Consider the following 16,061-nt stretch of genomic DNA (forward strand, 5'->3'; position numbering starts at 1 on the left):
CTCACACTTTCTGCTGCACAGATACACTTGTGCAGGTGATAAAGCGATGGGATGAGAGTTATGGGATAGTCTGTCAGCTTCAGGAGGCCTTTTCTCATGCCATACATCTCCCTCCCTTATCCACGAGACTTCTGAGGTTTCCTAGCATTAAGCTGGACAAGACAGGTTTGTAATACCCGGAACCTACTGCACAATACAATGTCCACTTAAATGTTTTGACAATTTTAAGGGCTTTGGAAGACTTGCTTGTACCAAACAGGAATGTCCTGCCCTGATTAGAGCCACCACCACTGCCCACCTCTCATTCAGGGCTGGGTATTTAAAATCCCAAAAGAAAACATCATTTTGTGTACAGACAGATGCAGGGAAGTGCTGACCAGACCCCTCTTGGCATAGAGTCACATTAAGAAGTTATTTTGCTTATATTATGTACCCAGATCCTAAGCAAGGCATTCCACTACAGGCTCAGCACAAACTACTGATGCCACACAACTTCTGACATGTTTGGAGCAGGGGCAAAGCTCAGTAGAGCAACGACTCAGTGAGCTCTTCAAGACGTGTTTTTATTTTTCTGTTCTTGCACTCCATGCCAGGACTCTGACAGCTGTTCTGGACGCTGTGTTGTGACCACCGTCATTCAGTAAAAATCAAAACCTACCACCTCTACTGTCATTTTAGGTAAGAAAACAGAGGCCACAGTGCAATTGCTGAATGCTGTTTGTCCACAGCACACTTCAAAACTCTCCATTTGCCAAAACCACTCTTCTCGGGAGCTTCTACTTCAAATGCACTAAATGTAAAGAGGAAAAAAATTAAAGGTAGTGCCTACAACCAACTTCTGCTCCACCCTCTTCTAGAGGCACTGATACACACAAATGGTCAAAGGGCTGCAGGAGAACCTCTGGAGGTTTAACCAAGAGCTCAGGGATATGCCAGGTAACTCAGACTGATATGGTGTCTACTGCCACCATTCACAGAACGATCTACTGAACTGAAAAGTCTAATGAGGATGTATAAAAATGCTTTCACATACAAACCAGCTTCCTAGGATGTACAACAGTGGGGTCTCATTGCAGATATTATAGTAAAAGTTACTCACATTACTCAAAGTTACTCCTACCTTTCCATTTTTGAACCGTCCAGAGGAGACAATCCTGGAGACATGCACTTGGAAAGGCCGGCACTCTGAGCTGCAGTTAAACTCTTCCACTCCTTCTGTGATCTCCACAGAGCTCTGTTCTACAAATGAAGTGATTCCCTGCTTCTTAAAGCGGCCATCAGTCTGCTCCAAAACCTGCCTTTTCACTGTTGAACACTTCAAGAAAGTCACTACAGAGAAGTCAACGTCAGCAACTGCAGAACAGCCCAGGTCTGCAGCGTCCAGGATATTCACAGGAAGATCTTGAGAAGGCGGCAGGTCCCTGCCCATGACCTGACTCTTCTCCAGAGCACTGACAGTATCTTCAATCTCCTCACATGGGGTTGTCTCTGGAAGGGGGATTAAAGTCTCAGTCACTACAGAGAAGTCGCCATTGGCAGCTGGAGAATGGCCCAAGTCCACAGTATCCAGCTTATTCACAGGAAGATCTTGAGAAGGTGGCACATCCCTGCCCACAGCCTGTGCCTTCTCTGGAGTACTGCCTGAGTCCTGAATCCACAGCTCACCTCCAGACAAGTCTTGCAAAGGCAGCTCAGGATTTCTCAAGTCCTGATTATGCAGCTCTGCCTTTGAAAGCTCCTGAGCCACTGCTGGAGATGGATTCGTGTCTTTAGCAACCACTGGGGCACAAGCCACATCCTCAGTACCAAGTTTAGTCGGCGATGTCTGTGGAAGGTGGATCTGAGCCTCAGTCACGGTAGAAAAGTCACCATCAGCAGCTGGAGAACAGCCCAGGTCTGCAGCGTCCAGATTACTGACAGCAAGATCCTGCGAAGGTGGCAGGTCCCTGCCCACGATCCTCTCCAGGGTACTGCCAATGTCTTGAGTCCCCAGCTTACCTCCAGACAAGTCTTGCAAAGGCAGCTCAGGATTTCTCAAGTCCTGAATATCCAGTTCTGCCTTTGAAAGCTCCTGAGCCACTGCTGGAGATGGATCCATGTCTTTAGCAACCACTGGAGCACAAGACACGTCCTCAGTATCAAGTTTAGTTGGCAATGCCAGTGGAAGGTGGATCTGAGCCTCAGTTTCTGCAGGAAAGTCACCACTGGCAGCTGGAGAATGGCCTAGGTCCACAGCATCCAGACTATTCATAGGAAGATCATGAGAAGGTGGCAGGTCCCTACCCATGACCTGTGTCTTTTCTGAAGTACTGCCCAAGTTCTGAATCGTGTCAGTCAGAGTCGTCTGGGGAAGTTCAATCAGATCCTCAGAGGGGTCTTTGCTATTTAGCTCAGTGAAAGAACCATCTGCAAGCTCTGGCAGGTGGGAGATGGATGGTTCTGGCCCAAAAGGAAAAAGTGATGTTCCATTAACCCTGTCATTCCCGCTGCCCAGGGCAGAGGAACCAACCTCTTTGGACCCTTCCGTGGTTCTGCAATGCTGCACAGGTTCCTTCCCCACCAAACTCTCAAAGCTCAGGTTCTCCCACGTGCCTGAATCTGGGGACTGCAGACACGCTCCCACCGTGCAGAAGGCCTTTGCGCTCTCGTTCTCAATAACCAAGCCCTCTCTGTGGGAGGCAACATCCTGCCTCCAGCCTCGGAAACTCCGCTGAGGCCTCTTCTCATCGGGGGAAAACGCCCTTGAGGAGCCTCGCAGCCTCCGAGCTGCCTCGGCAACGCTGGTCAGGAACCTCACAACCCCCCCAAAGTGAGTGGCCTTGGCAGCACCGTTGGATTTTTTCCGCTGTCTGGGATTCTCCTCACATTTCGTATCAAAGTCAAAATAAGAAGAGGAATGATCAGTTGTATTTTCTAAGTTCTGGAAATTGGTTTCAGCCCTTTGATCTGGAAGCTTTGAATTATCTTTGCTAGTTAATGAAATTCCTTTCAGATAACTCCAAACATCAGAGCTCCTTCCTCTCCGGCTCTCCTGGGGGAGCACAGCACACCTCTTTTGACTGTCCCCTTCTGCAGCTGCAGGACTCTTAAGGTTTTCAAAATTCAAAGACTCGCTCTTTCTGGCTGGTATTCTGTGGCAGTTACCATCATTATCCTCACTGTGTAATCTGACACTAATATCCCTGAGACATTTACTTTCAGTGGCATCAAGTTCAGGAATGCTGATGTTCAGCTCTATGTCTTCAAAAGAGGAATCGAAATCCTCAATGTACCCTGCGTACGAGTGGCGGGAGGGCCTCCGACCGTCCCCCAGCTTCTTCACCCTGTAGACAGCTCTCTGCCCACTGGCAGGAGGCTCCTCCTCGGGGTCACACGCCACCTGCACTCTGGATGCTCTCAAATCCACATTCTTGGGTGTCTTGGAGGATCTTCCCTTTTTCGACGACCGTACCCTCTCCATGAAGGATGGCTTTTTCAATTCCGAGACCTCAGAGGTAACTCCCAGCAGGATCATGGACTGAGGTCTGTCTTTATTCGTGGAGAGTCCTTTCCTTCGTCTGACGAAATTCCAGATCCGGTTGCCCTTGGTTGTCTTCTTATACCTGGGTGCTTCCTCCCGCTCACTCGGAATTGCGTCGCTGGAGGTGCAGTGCTCAGCACCACAGGCCTCCAGCGCATCAATGCTCCCTTCCTCCATGTTCGCTTGGAAAATCCTGTTTGCATATCCATTGGGAACTGTCGCGAGAGGAGTATGCTCTACAACTTCCATCGCCCTGACTCGCAAACTGGGATCGGGGTCACGGATGCATTGTCTTCAGATTGTTTTCTTCATAAGACTGAGGGAAAAAAGAATAAAGGAACGCAATTAGGAGCAGAAAGCTTTTTTAGGAGGCACATTTGTTAAAGCACCACAAGTCAAATCTCATACCAGTGGCCACAGTGGTTTTGCCATTGATTCCAGGAAGGCTGAAATTTTGCTCCCAAACCACGATTAAATCTGATTTAAATGACTGAAGGTTTAGTGACCACAAATAAACTTCCTGCATTAATAAAGTTACCACAAAGTATGTGCAGAATACCATGAATCACGTCTTCGTTTTGCAAGTCTCTGGGACTCCAAATACATCAGAGTACGTGGTGGAGAGGGAAAGAGGAAATTCCAGTGAAGTGTCCCTGCACATGTCACTGTCATCTTCACCAGCCCTGTCTGCCAGGAATTGGCAACGCACTCCCAATGAGTTCAGTCTCTTCAGGGAGGCATTCAAAGTCACGACGAGCCTTTTCCTGGAAGCAATGCAATTCTGAAATACTACAACATCAGAAATCTCATGGAATATCCAAGCCAGATTTTTCCTACTTTAGTGATGGCACCAGCACAGGAATCCCTTGCTGGAACTGGACCACTGAATGAAAGCTGCTTGGCCACCACTCAACACAACACAAAACACATGTGATCCCCTCCAGTGAGCTCCAGTGAACAGGATTAAAAATACAGATACCCCACATGGAAACCACTCCAAACCCTCTGTGGGAAAACATCTGAACTCCCACTCTTACAGATCCTAAAGCTTCCCTTCCCCTGAAAATACCTCTGCCCTGTCTCACTGCTACAACTTCCCAGGTCCTGAGTCTGGTCCTGGATTTGCTGTCTACCTTTGCAACATGCCAGGCACTAATTGGGATTAATTCCTCTCAATTCCCAACCTTTCTCTCAGGAGGAAGAAGGAAGCAAAAGCAGCAACAATAAGGGGTACAGCCCCAGAGACTCAGGTTTGACAACGGAAAACCTCTTTTCCAGTGATCAGAGGGAGAGCAACACCCACATCAGCACTGTTCATGGTTCCCATATCTATAAAAAAAAAAAATTAAAGTTACTATATCTGTTAACACAAAGGTTATTAATGCAGCACCTGTTGCCCTGGAACACCTCTTGGCCAAGGAAAGGCTCACCCTTGTACTCAGTCAAATGTAGTTGCTTCTACCTTGCCACCACATCTGTCTTACACCCACGAGTGGCAGAGACACCACAGAACCAGAGTACAGCCAAGGGAGGTCAGAAACCTTAGGAGAAACAACTTCTGTCCCAGTTTTTTATGAATAACAGTCATCTGGCTTTCCACGAGCCACACCGCAGGGGTTGTGCCAAGCATTTCTGGCACCAATAGTACTTAGGGTAGCAGAAATTAATGTTTGCTGCTGTGGTGGGCTGACCATGGCCAGCTGCCAGATGTCCACTCACTGTGCTGTCTCTCCCCTTCCCCACACAGGACAGGGGGGAAATAAGATGAAAAAGCTGATGGGCTGATATAAAAATATGGTGGTCCCTTACCAATCACTGTCGGAGGCAAGCAGACTGTGACTTGGAGAAAACTGGTTTGATTTATTACCAGTTACAATTGATTTGGATAATGAGAAACAAAGACAAAACTAACACAACCCCTTACCCTCACCCACCCCTTTTTTTCCAGGGCTCAACTTCCCACCTTCACTCCTGAGGGACCTACCTCCCCTCCAGGGGTGCAGGGGGATCGGGAATTGGGAGAGAGACAGTCAGGGCATAACATGTGTTCTCTCTCCTCCTCCTGCGGAGCCTCCACAGGCCACAGTTCCTGTCAGGAGAATCTGCTCCTGTGTGGGGCCTCCACAGGCTGTGACTCCTGTCAAGAATATGGTCCTGTTCCTTCATTGGGCCTCTACAGGCCACAATTCCTGTCAGGAGAACGTCCTTCAGTGTGGAGACTCCACAGGCCCCATTCCCATCAGGAGAACCTGCTCCTGCGGGGCCTCCACAGGCCCCGTTCCCGTCAGGGATCTTCCCCCAGCTCCAGTACCTCCTCCCTGTCACCTTCACTGACCCAGGCACTCACAGTGCTGTTCCTCACCTTTTTTTTATCCCCCCTCACTCCTTTTGGCCATTTCCGCCCTTTATTAAACATGTTTCAGAGAGGCCCTGCCAGCGCTGCTGCCGGCTCTGCCACAGGATGTGGCGGGGCCGCTGTGGGAACAGCTGGGCCAAATACACCCCACAGTTAGATATCCTAAACGTACACTGCCAAATACACCCCCAAATCATATATCCCCAATGTACACTGCCAAATACACCCCAAAAATCATATATCCCAAATGGACACTGCCAAATACGCTCCACGGTTAGCTGGACATGGTTAAATGTACACTGCCAAATACATCCCAAAATTATATATCCTAAATGTACACTGCGATACACACCCCGTAGTTACACAGCCTAAATATACACTGCAACATACACTCCACAGTTAGACACCCTAAATGTACACTGCAAATATACTCATAGTTACACATCCTAAACATACACTGCCAAAAACACCCCAAGGTAACACATCCTAAATGTACACTGCTACAAACACCCCACAATTACACAGCCTACATGTACACTGCCAAATACACCCCATAGTTACACAGCCTCACTGGATACAGCCAAATACATCCCTACACAGTTACACAGCCTCACTGGATACCACCAAATACACCCCCCAGTTACACAGCCCCACGGAACACAGTGCTGACCCTCCACACATGCTGCCTCGCTCTGCTTTAGCCATCTATTTATTCAGCCTCTGGTACTCGCCACCATGGACATTTTAAGAGAGAATCTCCTTCCCCAAGCAGTTTTGGGGCCTCAGCACCACCTGTCACCATTTAAACCCTGGGGCACAAATTCAGCCAGGAGCTGTGTTGTCCTGGGTCCCTGCAGAGACCACAGAAGCTTTTGTTCCCAAAAAAACAAGGGTTTAGCAGGACAGTTCCTCCATCTGATACTTGAGGAGGAGACCAGCTCCTCATTCCTCAGGCTGTCGCTCTGGGATGCGAGTTATTCCCAGACATCCCTGCTGCAACTTAAAGACTAACATATTGGAATGGGTTGGAAGGAGTGAAAAAAAACAAAAAGAGGGTTTGAGTCGTTTCAAGTCGTGCAGGCAACTGGCAGCAAAAGACAGAAATCACAAATGGTCCCTTTTTTTTGTTTGTTTTCTCTTTTCAGTTTTATGTTTTATTGTTTTGGGCTGGGTGGATCCTGCATGAGGAAAGATTCAAAGGGAAGAGGTTTGTCTGTGAAGTCTTTGGAGGGATGTTAGCATGGAGAAGACAGGCTGTTCCTTATGTGTCAAGTAAAGAGATCCCACAACAAGGGACAGATCCTGCACAGCTCTCCCCAGAGAAGCAACAAAACCCAGAACAGGACGCAAAAGTGGCTTTAAAATTAATTTTTTTATTATTTTTTTTTAAACAGCTTTAAACCAGATGTAAATTAAAGCCATCACCACTAAGCCAGACCTGAGTGCTCTAAGCAGAAAGGAGACCCATTCTGTGACCAGTGGTCGGTGGCTCCTCTCCACTTTCCCCTTCACCACAGCCTACCCTAAGCCTCTCCTCATCTTTGAAACCATCACCAAGACTTTGACAGAGATCTCCCTGAAGGATGAGCGGGATAGGAGGACATAAAATGGTGCTCAAAAGCCCTTTTGGTCAGCTGATAGCAAATACTGAAGTGAGGGAAGCACTTTATCGGTGAGTAATTCCCAGCAATCACAGGACTGCACACACTGAGATCACAGGCTGACCTTGGTAGGAGCCACAGCTTCGTTAGCACCCACAGTTCAAGCACTGTCCCTGAACCAGCTCCAGCCCAAGGACTGGCACTGCCTCACCCAGAGCAAAGCCTCCCACCACCGAGGCAAATTCTCTGCACATGAACAAATTCCAGCCAGCTTTGCTCAGTCCTCCCTGAGCAGGTGCCAAGATCTGCTACGCTCCGCTGACTGACACAGCCTCCGAAATGAGCGTCTGCCACTGTGCAAACACCCCCAGCAGCATTCTGGTGGGAAACCTATGCTTCAAGTAAGCCAAACAGGGCAGGGGTGGCCTTACCAATCAAACCACGTGGGCTCGGGGGCATTAGGGTCCACAGTGACAAAATAAAACTTGACTATGGAGGAGAACAGCCATGAGAGTATCTGATGAACCATTACTTGCCTTTCTGGGGTGCAGGGGAAAGAGGTTTGGAAGAATCACTTTGAGAACACCTATTACCCAGAAAACTATACCACTTAGTCAACCATATGTTTATTTTTCCCCTCTGAGCTGGGACTACCATCATGAAGGGCTTTAACCACAGAAATCATGAGGTAACACAATTACCTTATACCTCTTCCTAGTGGAATTCCTCGGAACTACCTGGAGCCCGAGGAGGGTGGCTCAGCCAGGCTTGGAGGCTCCAAAACACACAGCACCTCATCCAGAGAGGAAGATGGTTTTATAAAACCCCAACTATCAACCAAACACCACAAACAGCTCCAGTGTACAGGGGCTACTTTGCCCTCTGCATGAGACCCTGTTCTCACCACACAAGCAGCAGTCCTTCATTCTGAAAATCCACTTCCCTTTTCCAGGTAATCAAGGTGGACAAAAAAGCTGGAATTGATGGAATCTGCAGCCAGTGGCACCAGGTGTGTTACACAAACATCTATATCTACGGCCACAATTCCCCCTCCAAATTCTTTCCATATTTTTTGTATTATCCAAATCTTTAAGAAAGAACTACACACGCTGTATCTCACCCATGATTGCACAACATTTCCTTGGCAACAAGCTCTTCCTGCATGATACAGGTGGGAGTAATAGCAATTTTGCTCCTTTTCAGTGTGATTTAGCAGACAGGCAAGCAGAAACATCACCACAGGCCCAGGAAACACCCACTGAAGTTAACAGTTCTCGCAGATTTAAAAGACACCAAATCAGGCCCAAGGAATCAGGGCTGTCACAAGCCATCACCCAGGGAATGATGCTTTTCTTGGGCAATCTCCTTCTGCTGAGCTCTTAGTAACCTACAGGAGTCATCCACAACCAGAGCAAAAACAGGGTCTAAAGGCAGCAGGGTAGAGAGACCAGGTAGAAAGGAAGCATCAATTAGGAAAGGTCTGATCCAGAATGAGTTTTCTCAAGGGATCTTAATGACGCAAAGAAACTGCTCATTTAACAATGCCCAGTTCAGGCCGATTGTCAGGCAGGCACCACACAATCCCTGAAATCTACTTCAGACCAAGCAGTTTTGGGGTAACTAGCAGAAGTATCTTTTTCCAAAAAATATTTAGTGCTGAGAAGCCCTGTGAGGGTGGGGAGGCCCCTGGCACAGGTTGCACAGGGAAGCTGTGGCTGCCCCATCCCTGGAAGTGTCCAAGGCCAGGTTAGATGGGGCTTGGAGCAACCTGGGATAGTGGAAGGTATCCCTACCCATGGTAAGGGTTGGAACGAGATGATATTAAAGGTTCCTTCCAACCCAAACCATTCTGTGATTCCATGATCCCTAGGCATTGTGGAATTCTGAAGAATGCATATTCCATGTTACAGTCAAATTGTAAATCCCCTCTATCAAGTGACCCAACAGAAGAACTATTTTGACTGGGGCCCTGAGAAATAACAAGCCTTCAAAGGGAACAAAAAGGAAACTGGCGGGAGGTTGCCCTTGGGGCAGCCCAGACAGGATCACACGCCAGAAACATGCTCTCCACCACAGAGCTCCTGGCTGGAAGCACTTGGAGAGACCTGAGGTCATCCTACAGGGTTTTGGAGCCAGAGGTACAGAGGGTCTGAGGCTCAACCACACCCTGCCTGCAAAGCAGACATGGGGGGGTTCAAGCCATGTCACAAATAGTCGGTACAAAAGCCCAGCTCTTCTTGGCACCATGACCACCTGTGCTGTGCTGGGTGTTCATGGACAGGATCTGCACTTGCTGCGGAGCAGTGACTCCAGACACCCTGCTAAGGCTCTCCATCCCCCTTCTCTCAACTTTCAGCAGTGCCAGATTTGCTCCAAACCCCCCTGTCCCCCCCGGCAGCACACAGGACATGTGAGCGGGAGGTCTGCGGATGGCGCAGCCTCGCAAGGAGCTGCCGGAGCTGGAATGCGCCGAGGGCCCCCAGGGACACGATCTTCCACTCGGCTCTTCCTCTGCAGGATCCAAAATAACAAACAAGAAGGAGCCCTTGGCCATTGTTTCTCGGGGAAGGGGGGTGACAGGGAGAGGGCACGCGGCGCAGCCTGCCAGAGGCATGGTTGAGCTTAGGAAGTCCTGCCTGGGCTTCGGCGTATCCGCTCCTCTCCAGGAGGGGCAGGGGGAGGCAGGAAGGAGAGAAAATAGAGAACAAATGATCATGTAGCCCTTGAGAGAAACCTGTCTGCTCTCAGAGAGAGTATTTAGCCCAAGCATGCAGCGCCTCTTGCTATACAAAAGAAAAAGAGGAAAGAAAACCCCGCCAGTTCTTCCGTTACCATGTTCTACTCCTGAAAAAAATGGGAGGAAACAGATGTTAAGCTCTCCAGTATCAGGAAATTATCTCTTTCATGAGGGTACAGTTACTTCAGTGTATTTAGGTCAAACAAATAGGGGGAGAATCATGACTTCTCCCCCTTTCAGTTTATGTCTCTGCAGACATTTCAAGTTCTCTGGGTTTTTGTTTTGTTTTTGAAGGACATCGAAGGACCAAGCACAGAGCTGTCTTTGCTCACAGAGCACAACCAGAGGATGCAGCCTGATGAACAATCCCCTGCCCACCTGGCAGGCCCCCAGCTCTCAGCCACCCACACCACAAACCACTGCAACCCCTACAAAAATTTGGCACCTCCTGTTTATGGGTCAAGGAGGAAGATTTGCTGCTGGGCTTTGGCCAGACACGGCAGCACTGCAACTTGCTTAATGATATTTTTTTTAAAAACAGAAAAGGAGGTTAAAGGAGCATGGAGGAGAGACTTGGGTGAAACATCTGCAAAAGGGATCTCCAGGCCATCAGCAGGCACAGTTACGACTTTCCGGTGCCGGCTCCCCAAGGAGCGCTGAGCCGGTGCCCGTAGGAAGTGTCCATAGAATTGAACCAGCATTTTACATGCTCTGCAAAATACGTTACACAGGAAGTTAAACCCCCTCATTAGGAGCAGGAGAGCAGTCTGAATCGCTTTTCAGTCAGGAGTGGACAGACCTTATCAAAACAATGAGTTTAAGAATCACAGAATAGTTAAGACGTCCAAGATCATCAAGTCCAACAGTCAACCCAGCACCACCACCATGTTTGCCACTAAACCACGTCCTCAAGTGCCATATCCACACATTTTTTGAACGCTACCAGGGATGGTGACAACACCACTGCCTAGTGGCTGAAGGGACCCTGCAGCAATGGCCTCCTCCATCACTGAGGGCAGACTACCAGACAAATTAACAGCAGGCAAACATGCTGCATTCCCTGTGGCAGCAGGCATCTGCCCCACACAGTTTACACTGGTTTAAGGCAAAGCTTTTACAGTCCTGGATCTGCATTTGTGCTCCTGTTAATTCAGTCTCCAGTGGGCAGACGGATGGATGCACAGACATACAGCTCCAGCCCTGTATTCACAAGGATGGAACTCAAAACTCCAGGCTGAGTAAATCAGTTCACTCATGTATAATTTAAACATTACTTCCTTCCCATTTCAGGGAGCTTTAGAGTTTGTGTGGTGGCTAAACACAATGAAATTAGAGCAGGAGAATCTTGCCTGAGGCCACGGGAGAGAGAGAGAGAGAGTTGCTCGACTGCATCTGTCAGACAACCTGGGCTTGTGCTGGTGCTGCCAGGGGAGGGACCAGCTCACAGCAAACACCAGCAGCTCCACACTGGGGGCTTGGTGGGCCTGCTGAGATGGGGGGCAGTGCAGAGGGGTGCCAGGCACCTCCAGGGTACCAGCCCTGGGCTCTGCAGCACACTGAGCTCTAGAATCTTCCACTAAGCCAGGAACAGCTTTATACACACAGTGCCTGCACAGGAAAGGGGAGAGAGCTCCTTGTGCCAAACTGAACAGAAGAAACTCAAGGAAAAAAAGCCCGTGTTAACTGGAATTGAATGATGAACATACAACAGATTAGTTCCTGCTGATGGTGAATTTCAGAACAAGCCTCTCACAGAGTTCAGGCAGCTTTGGCACTGTACCTGTGCTAAATGTTCCTCCACCCTTGCAGAGCTGACCCAGGAACTGCAGATACACCTTCTGCCCACTGAACCGTGGCAGCATAACCCCTTGCACAGTTCCATTTCCCCTGCTTTGCAATTCTAATTCTTCTGCTCTACAGAAAATAAAACTGAGGTAAGTATCAAAGAGGTCCAAAAGGATCTGTTCAATATCGACACCCAGGGACTCCCAACAAAATGAAGGAGCCTGAAAAAGTATCCTCTGCCAGAACAAGGTGATGTTTTGATGCACAACAGCTGTTTCCCCAACCTCCCCAGCTATTTGGCACCAACTGTGGTCACTGTAATACAGAAATATCTGCCATTACACGTAGATTATTTAAGCTGCTCAGGACTCAGTTGAAAGTAGTTAATTATATGTAAGAACACTTAATTACTATCCAGTAGCATATGTAGGTACTCTAATACCACAGTGATGAGCTAAACACAAGAGAACAGGCAGATTCAGGGGTCTACACCCATACACACCTCACTAATGCCAGCTCAACACCAAGCCATCCTTCAGGAGGATGCTGGGAGGCAACGGCTTCACGATGCTTGTGACTTACTCTGCATTCCCAGTTAGTCAATTTAGTGGACATGCCTCAGGAACATTACAGATGTGATATGTCTTAAAAATCCTTTCCTTCTCCATAAATCCTTAAGCAAGAAAGCATGGCTGCCCGTGGGCTGAACATCAGGGTAGAAATCAGTAGCCAGCGCTTAATTGTTTATATCTTGAGACAAAGATAGTGTCTAAATAATTGTCTATTGTATCCCAGAGACAGTACAGGAAAGCTCTTCCCCTCGCTGGGAGCCTACAGGTCACACATGCTTCTGCCATAACATTTGCTATAAATAATCCTCAGTTGAGTAAAGGTCTGTGCTAGTTACAGAGCAAGGCAGCACTGTGCTCCTATCGGTTTCAGCCATTACCCCTCCCCAGAGAGTGCATATCCTACCCTATTGTTCCTACTCAAATGTTTGAAAGAATTATTTTTTCCTTGTTTCTTTTGTTTGGAGAGTTTATTTATATTTCCTCTTTGACATGGAATTACTACCAGAAAAAAATAAGTGCCATCTTTACAAGGCAGCTTACCGATGCCAACACTGAAACGAGGTGCAGAGGGTCACGTTTGTAGGATATTGCCATAGTTACAGACCTCCCAATCTGTGATTCTGTGTTAATGTATGTTCAGCACATTCAGATCAGGATTAGAAACAAAGAGCTGGGTGCCAACGCTGGCCCCAAATTCAGAAGCAAAGACTGGGAGCACATGCAGCAACCCGTTCTGCTCAAGCATTTCAAAGAATTTTTTCAGCATGTTACTCAGCCACTCCCTTACATGGCCCTGGTGATGTCAAAGAGCATCTCACATGTACTTAACTGCCTCCCTCCAAGCCCTATTTCTACCTCCAGACCAAGTAACCCATTCCTTTTAGGCAGATACACAGGTGGGATTTCCCCGCACTCCTTTCCCCTGTGCCCTTTTTCCTTGGAGCAGTTTGACACAACCATACAAACACAGGACTGGACAGTTGGGGCTCACCTCCCCAAGCACCACATTATGGAAAACCCAACTCATCAAGCAAAGCCTTCTGAATACAAGGTGAGGTATCTCCTTGCCATGCTCTGAAATTGCTGTCAAGTTGCACTTTAGAGCCCCAGGTGGAAGGTGTACAAGTGTCACAAGCAAACAATTCCTTTAGGAGTCTTGTGCACTGCTTTTGAGTAAAATCACCTCGGTTTCTGGGTGTTTGGAGGTTGGATGTTCCAAATAGGCCCAAGATACCCACTGTGCCTTCAGCCATTGCTACAGTCCAGGATATCCAGCTCAGGAAGACAGGCAGCCTCGAATAAAAATTGCCTTTAGGCACATAAAAAACCTAACCTTGTGTTTCCAGAAAAGCACGGTGATGCCTCGTGCCTGGCAGCTCTTGCACTGGGGCTTTTCACCCCAGAGAGGCACAGAGCTTTTGGGGGTCTGACACCTTACTTCTCCCTCACAAGGCTGGCATAGAAGTCTCAAAAGTCACATGGTGCCTCCCAGACATGCAGACACCTTTCTCCTGCCTTCCTCCTCCACAGCAACACCAAACTCCATCCTTATCTGCCTCCAGAGCAGTGACAGCCCATCCAGGACTGCCCAGTCAACCCAGGGAGACACACGGTGATGTTCTGCAGGAACTAGGGGCACATGGGTGATGTTCAGAGCCCAGATTTGGTGGCTGTTATAGGTGTTACCGTGTATTTGTGCAGTCCAGCTTGAGCAGAGCCGCTCCTCACATGCACAGCTCGTAATCCAAGGCTTCAAACCCACAGTCTGCCAGGGCCAGCCCGCTGTGAGGATCCAACACGGACACTAAACCAAACAAGCCGAGTTTGGGCGGACACTGGGAGCACATCCCTGTCTGGATTGCTGCATGGTCTCACTAGCGTGGCTTTGCCCTGCAAAAGGGGCTGTCAGCTCACATTCCTCACGCTCCAGGGCCCCACTCCAGCCAGCCACACTGCACTGGGTGAGGCAGCTCCGAGCACCGGGAACCAGCATCGAGTTCAATTACCATCACTGTTGAGGAGCTTTCTCACCTCCTGCCACACATCCCGGCCCCCAGGATGGGGCTGAGCACACACAGGTGTCTCCTCTGCCTTCCCACCCTGCCCTCCTCAAGGATCCACCCAGCCCATTTTTTAGAGTTAAAAAACTCAGCAGAGCAGGAGCAGCTAAAGGTTCCCTTCATCATTATTTATGGAATAAAGCCTGAATCTTTTTTTTTTTTTACAAGGAGCTGGGGATTATATTCCAAAGTACTAGTCATCTTTCTATTTCACTCTCTTCTATATTCTGTATATTCTATAGTCTCTCCAACAAATCCTTTTCAACAGCAAGTGAATTTATTGCTATTAGTGGCAAAGGACTAAAAAAAAGCCATGAGCAGAATAGGAGAGGACCAGTCACCCTGAAAGTGCCCACTGCATCCCCACTGCAATTCCAAGGATGAGCCCAGCACACCTGCATCTTCACCCATGCTTTAAAAGCACAAACAGTCCAGGAACACGTGCAAGCAACATCTAGTTTTTGCAGGAAATTGCACTGCATGGATATCCAAACACTGTTATCGTGCCAAAAAAACAACATGCTGGATTGCCATCACACAGACCTGAATTCTTTCTAGGTTACAGTGTTCAGCAAATGCTGAGCAGCAGTGATACCTGCCCTTAGTTCTGGAGAGCCCTGGAACTCCACAGCAGCCAGGCACCGGGCTGCAAATCCAGCAGCACACCTTGGAAAAGATAAATATATATGTTCTGCAAGGACATGCATCCTATGGAGGCACAGGACCAGCCCACAATGAGCCGTGGCACAGTGGCTTGTGTTTGCTCAGGGACTGGGTTCAAACCCTGTTCAGCTGGTGTAGGAGCTGCAGGAACTCCCACACAGCTCAGCCTGCCTGCACAGGCAGGGCAGGACCAGCCCCAGCTCCCAGGGAGCTCCCCAGCACTGCCAGCCTTCACAAAAGCTCTCTGGATGTTACTCCAGCCCGGTGGTGTCTTGTATTTGGCTGGACCCAGCACTCAGCACCAAGGTTTACCGGCCATATGCTGTGTCTTTGCTTCGTGCTGACACGTTTCCTTCCTGTAGTAAAATGACTGGGCTCTCCCCTACATAGGCTATATGGGAATAAAAGTCTTTAAGGAGTCAAGCCTTCCTGTCCATCCCACTCAAGAAGCATCAAAAGTGCACTCTGAGCCATGCTCATACCCAACCATTTGGCACAAGGGCTGAAGACATCAGGGTGAAGACAGCAAATACTTTGACAGGCTACTGGTCCCAGTGACAGCACCTTCCCACAACCACTGTGATTCACCACTCACGTCAGCAGTGGAAAAAGTGACCCCTTCTTCCTTCAGAGGAAACAAGAGACGTGCTTAAAAAAAGGTTTTTTAAGAAAACTTGAGCAAAACTCAATTCCCACAGAACCAGAGGGATCTTCCATGGACTTTAATCGCTCCTTTTCTTGTGTGTCTTTAAATATTCTCCCTCCTC

General features: G+C 48.6%; 1 protein-coding gene across 4 annotated transcripts in view; it reads right to left on the reverse strand.

Moving 5' to 3' along the window:
• The window catches only part of ARHGEF9 (Cdc42 guanine nucleotide exchange factor 9), a 206,395-nt gene that overhangs the window by 179,640 nt on the left and 10,694 nt on the right, over window positions 1-16,061 (reverse strand). For all 4 annotated transcript variants that reach the window (XM_051790131.1, XM_051790127.1, XM_051790130.1 and 1 more), the window contains exon 2: window positions 1,121-3,836. In XM_051790131.1, coding sequence (XP_051646091.1) covers window positions 1,121-3,769 — 2,649 coding nt within the window. In that variant the 5' untranslated portion in view covers window positions 3,770-3,836. The remainder of the gene's footprint in view (window positions 1-1,120; window positions 3,837-16,061) is intronic.

The sequence above is a fragment of the Manacus candei genome, unplaced genomic scaffold, assembly GCF_025592945.1.
Source record: "Manacus candei isolate 608988 ecotype Guabito, Panama unplaced genomic scaffold, ASM2559294v1 h1tg000003l, whole genome shotgun sequence".
NCBI lineage: Eukaryota > Metazoa > Chordata > Aves > Passeriformes > Pipridae > Manacus > Manacus candei.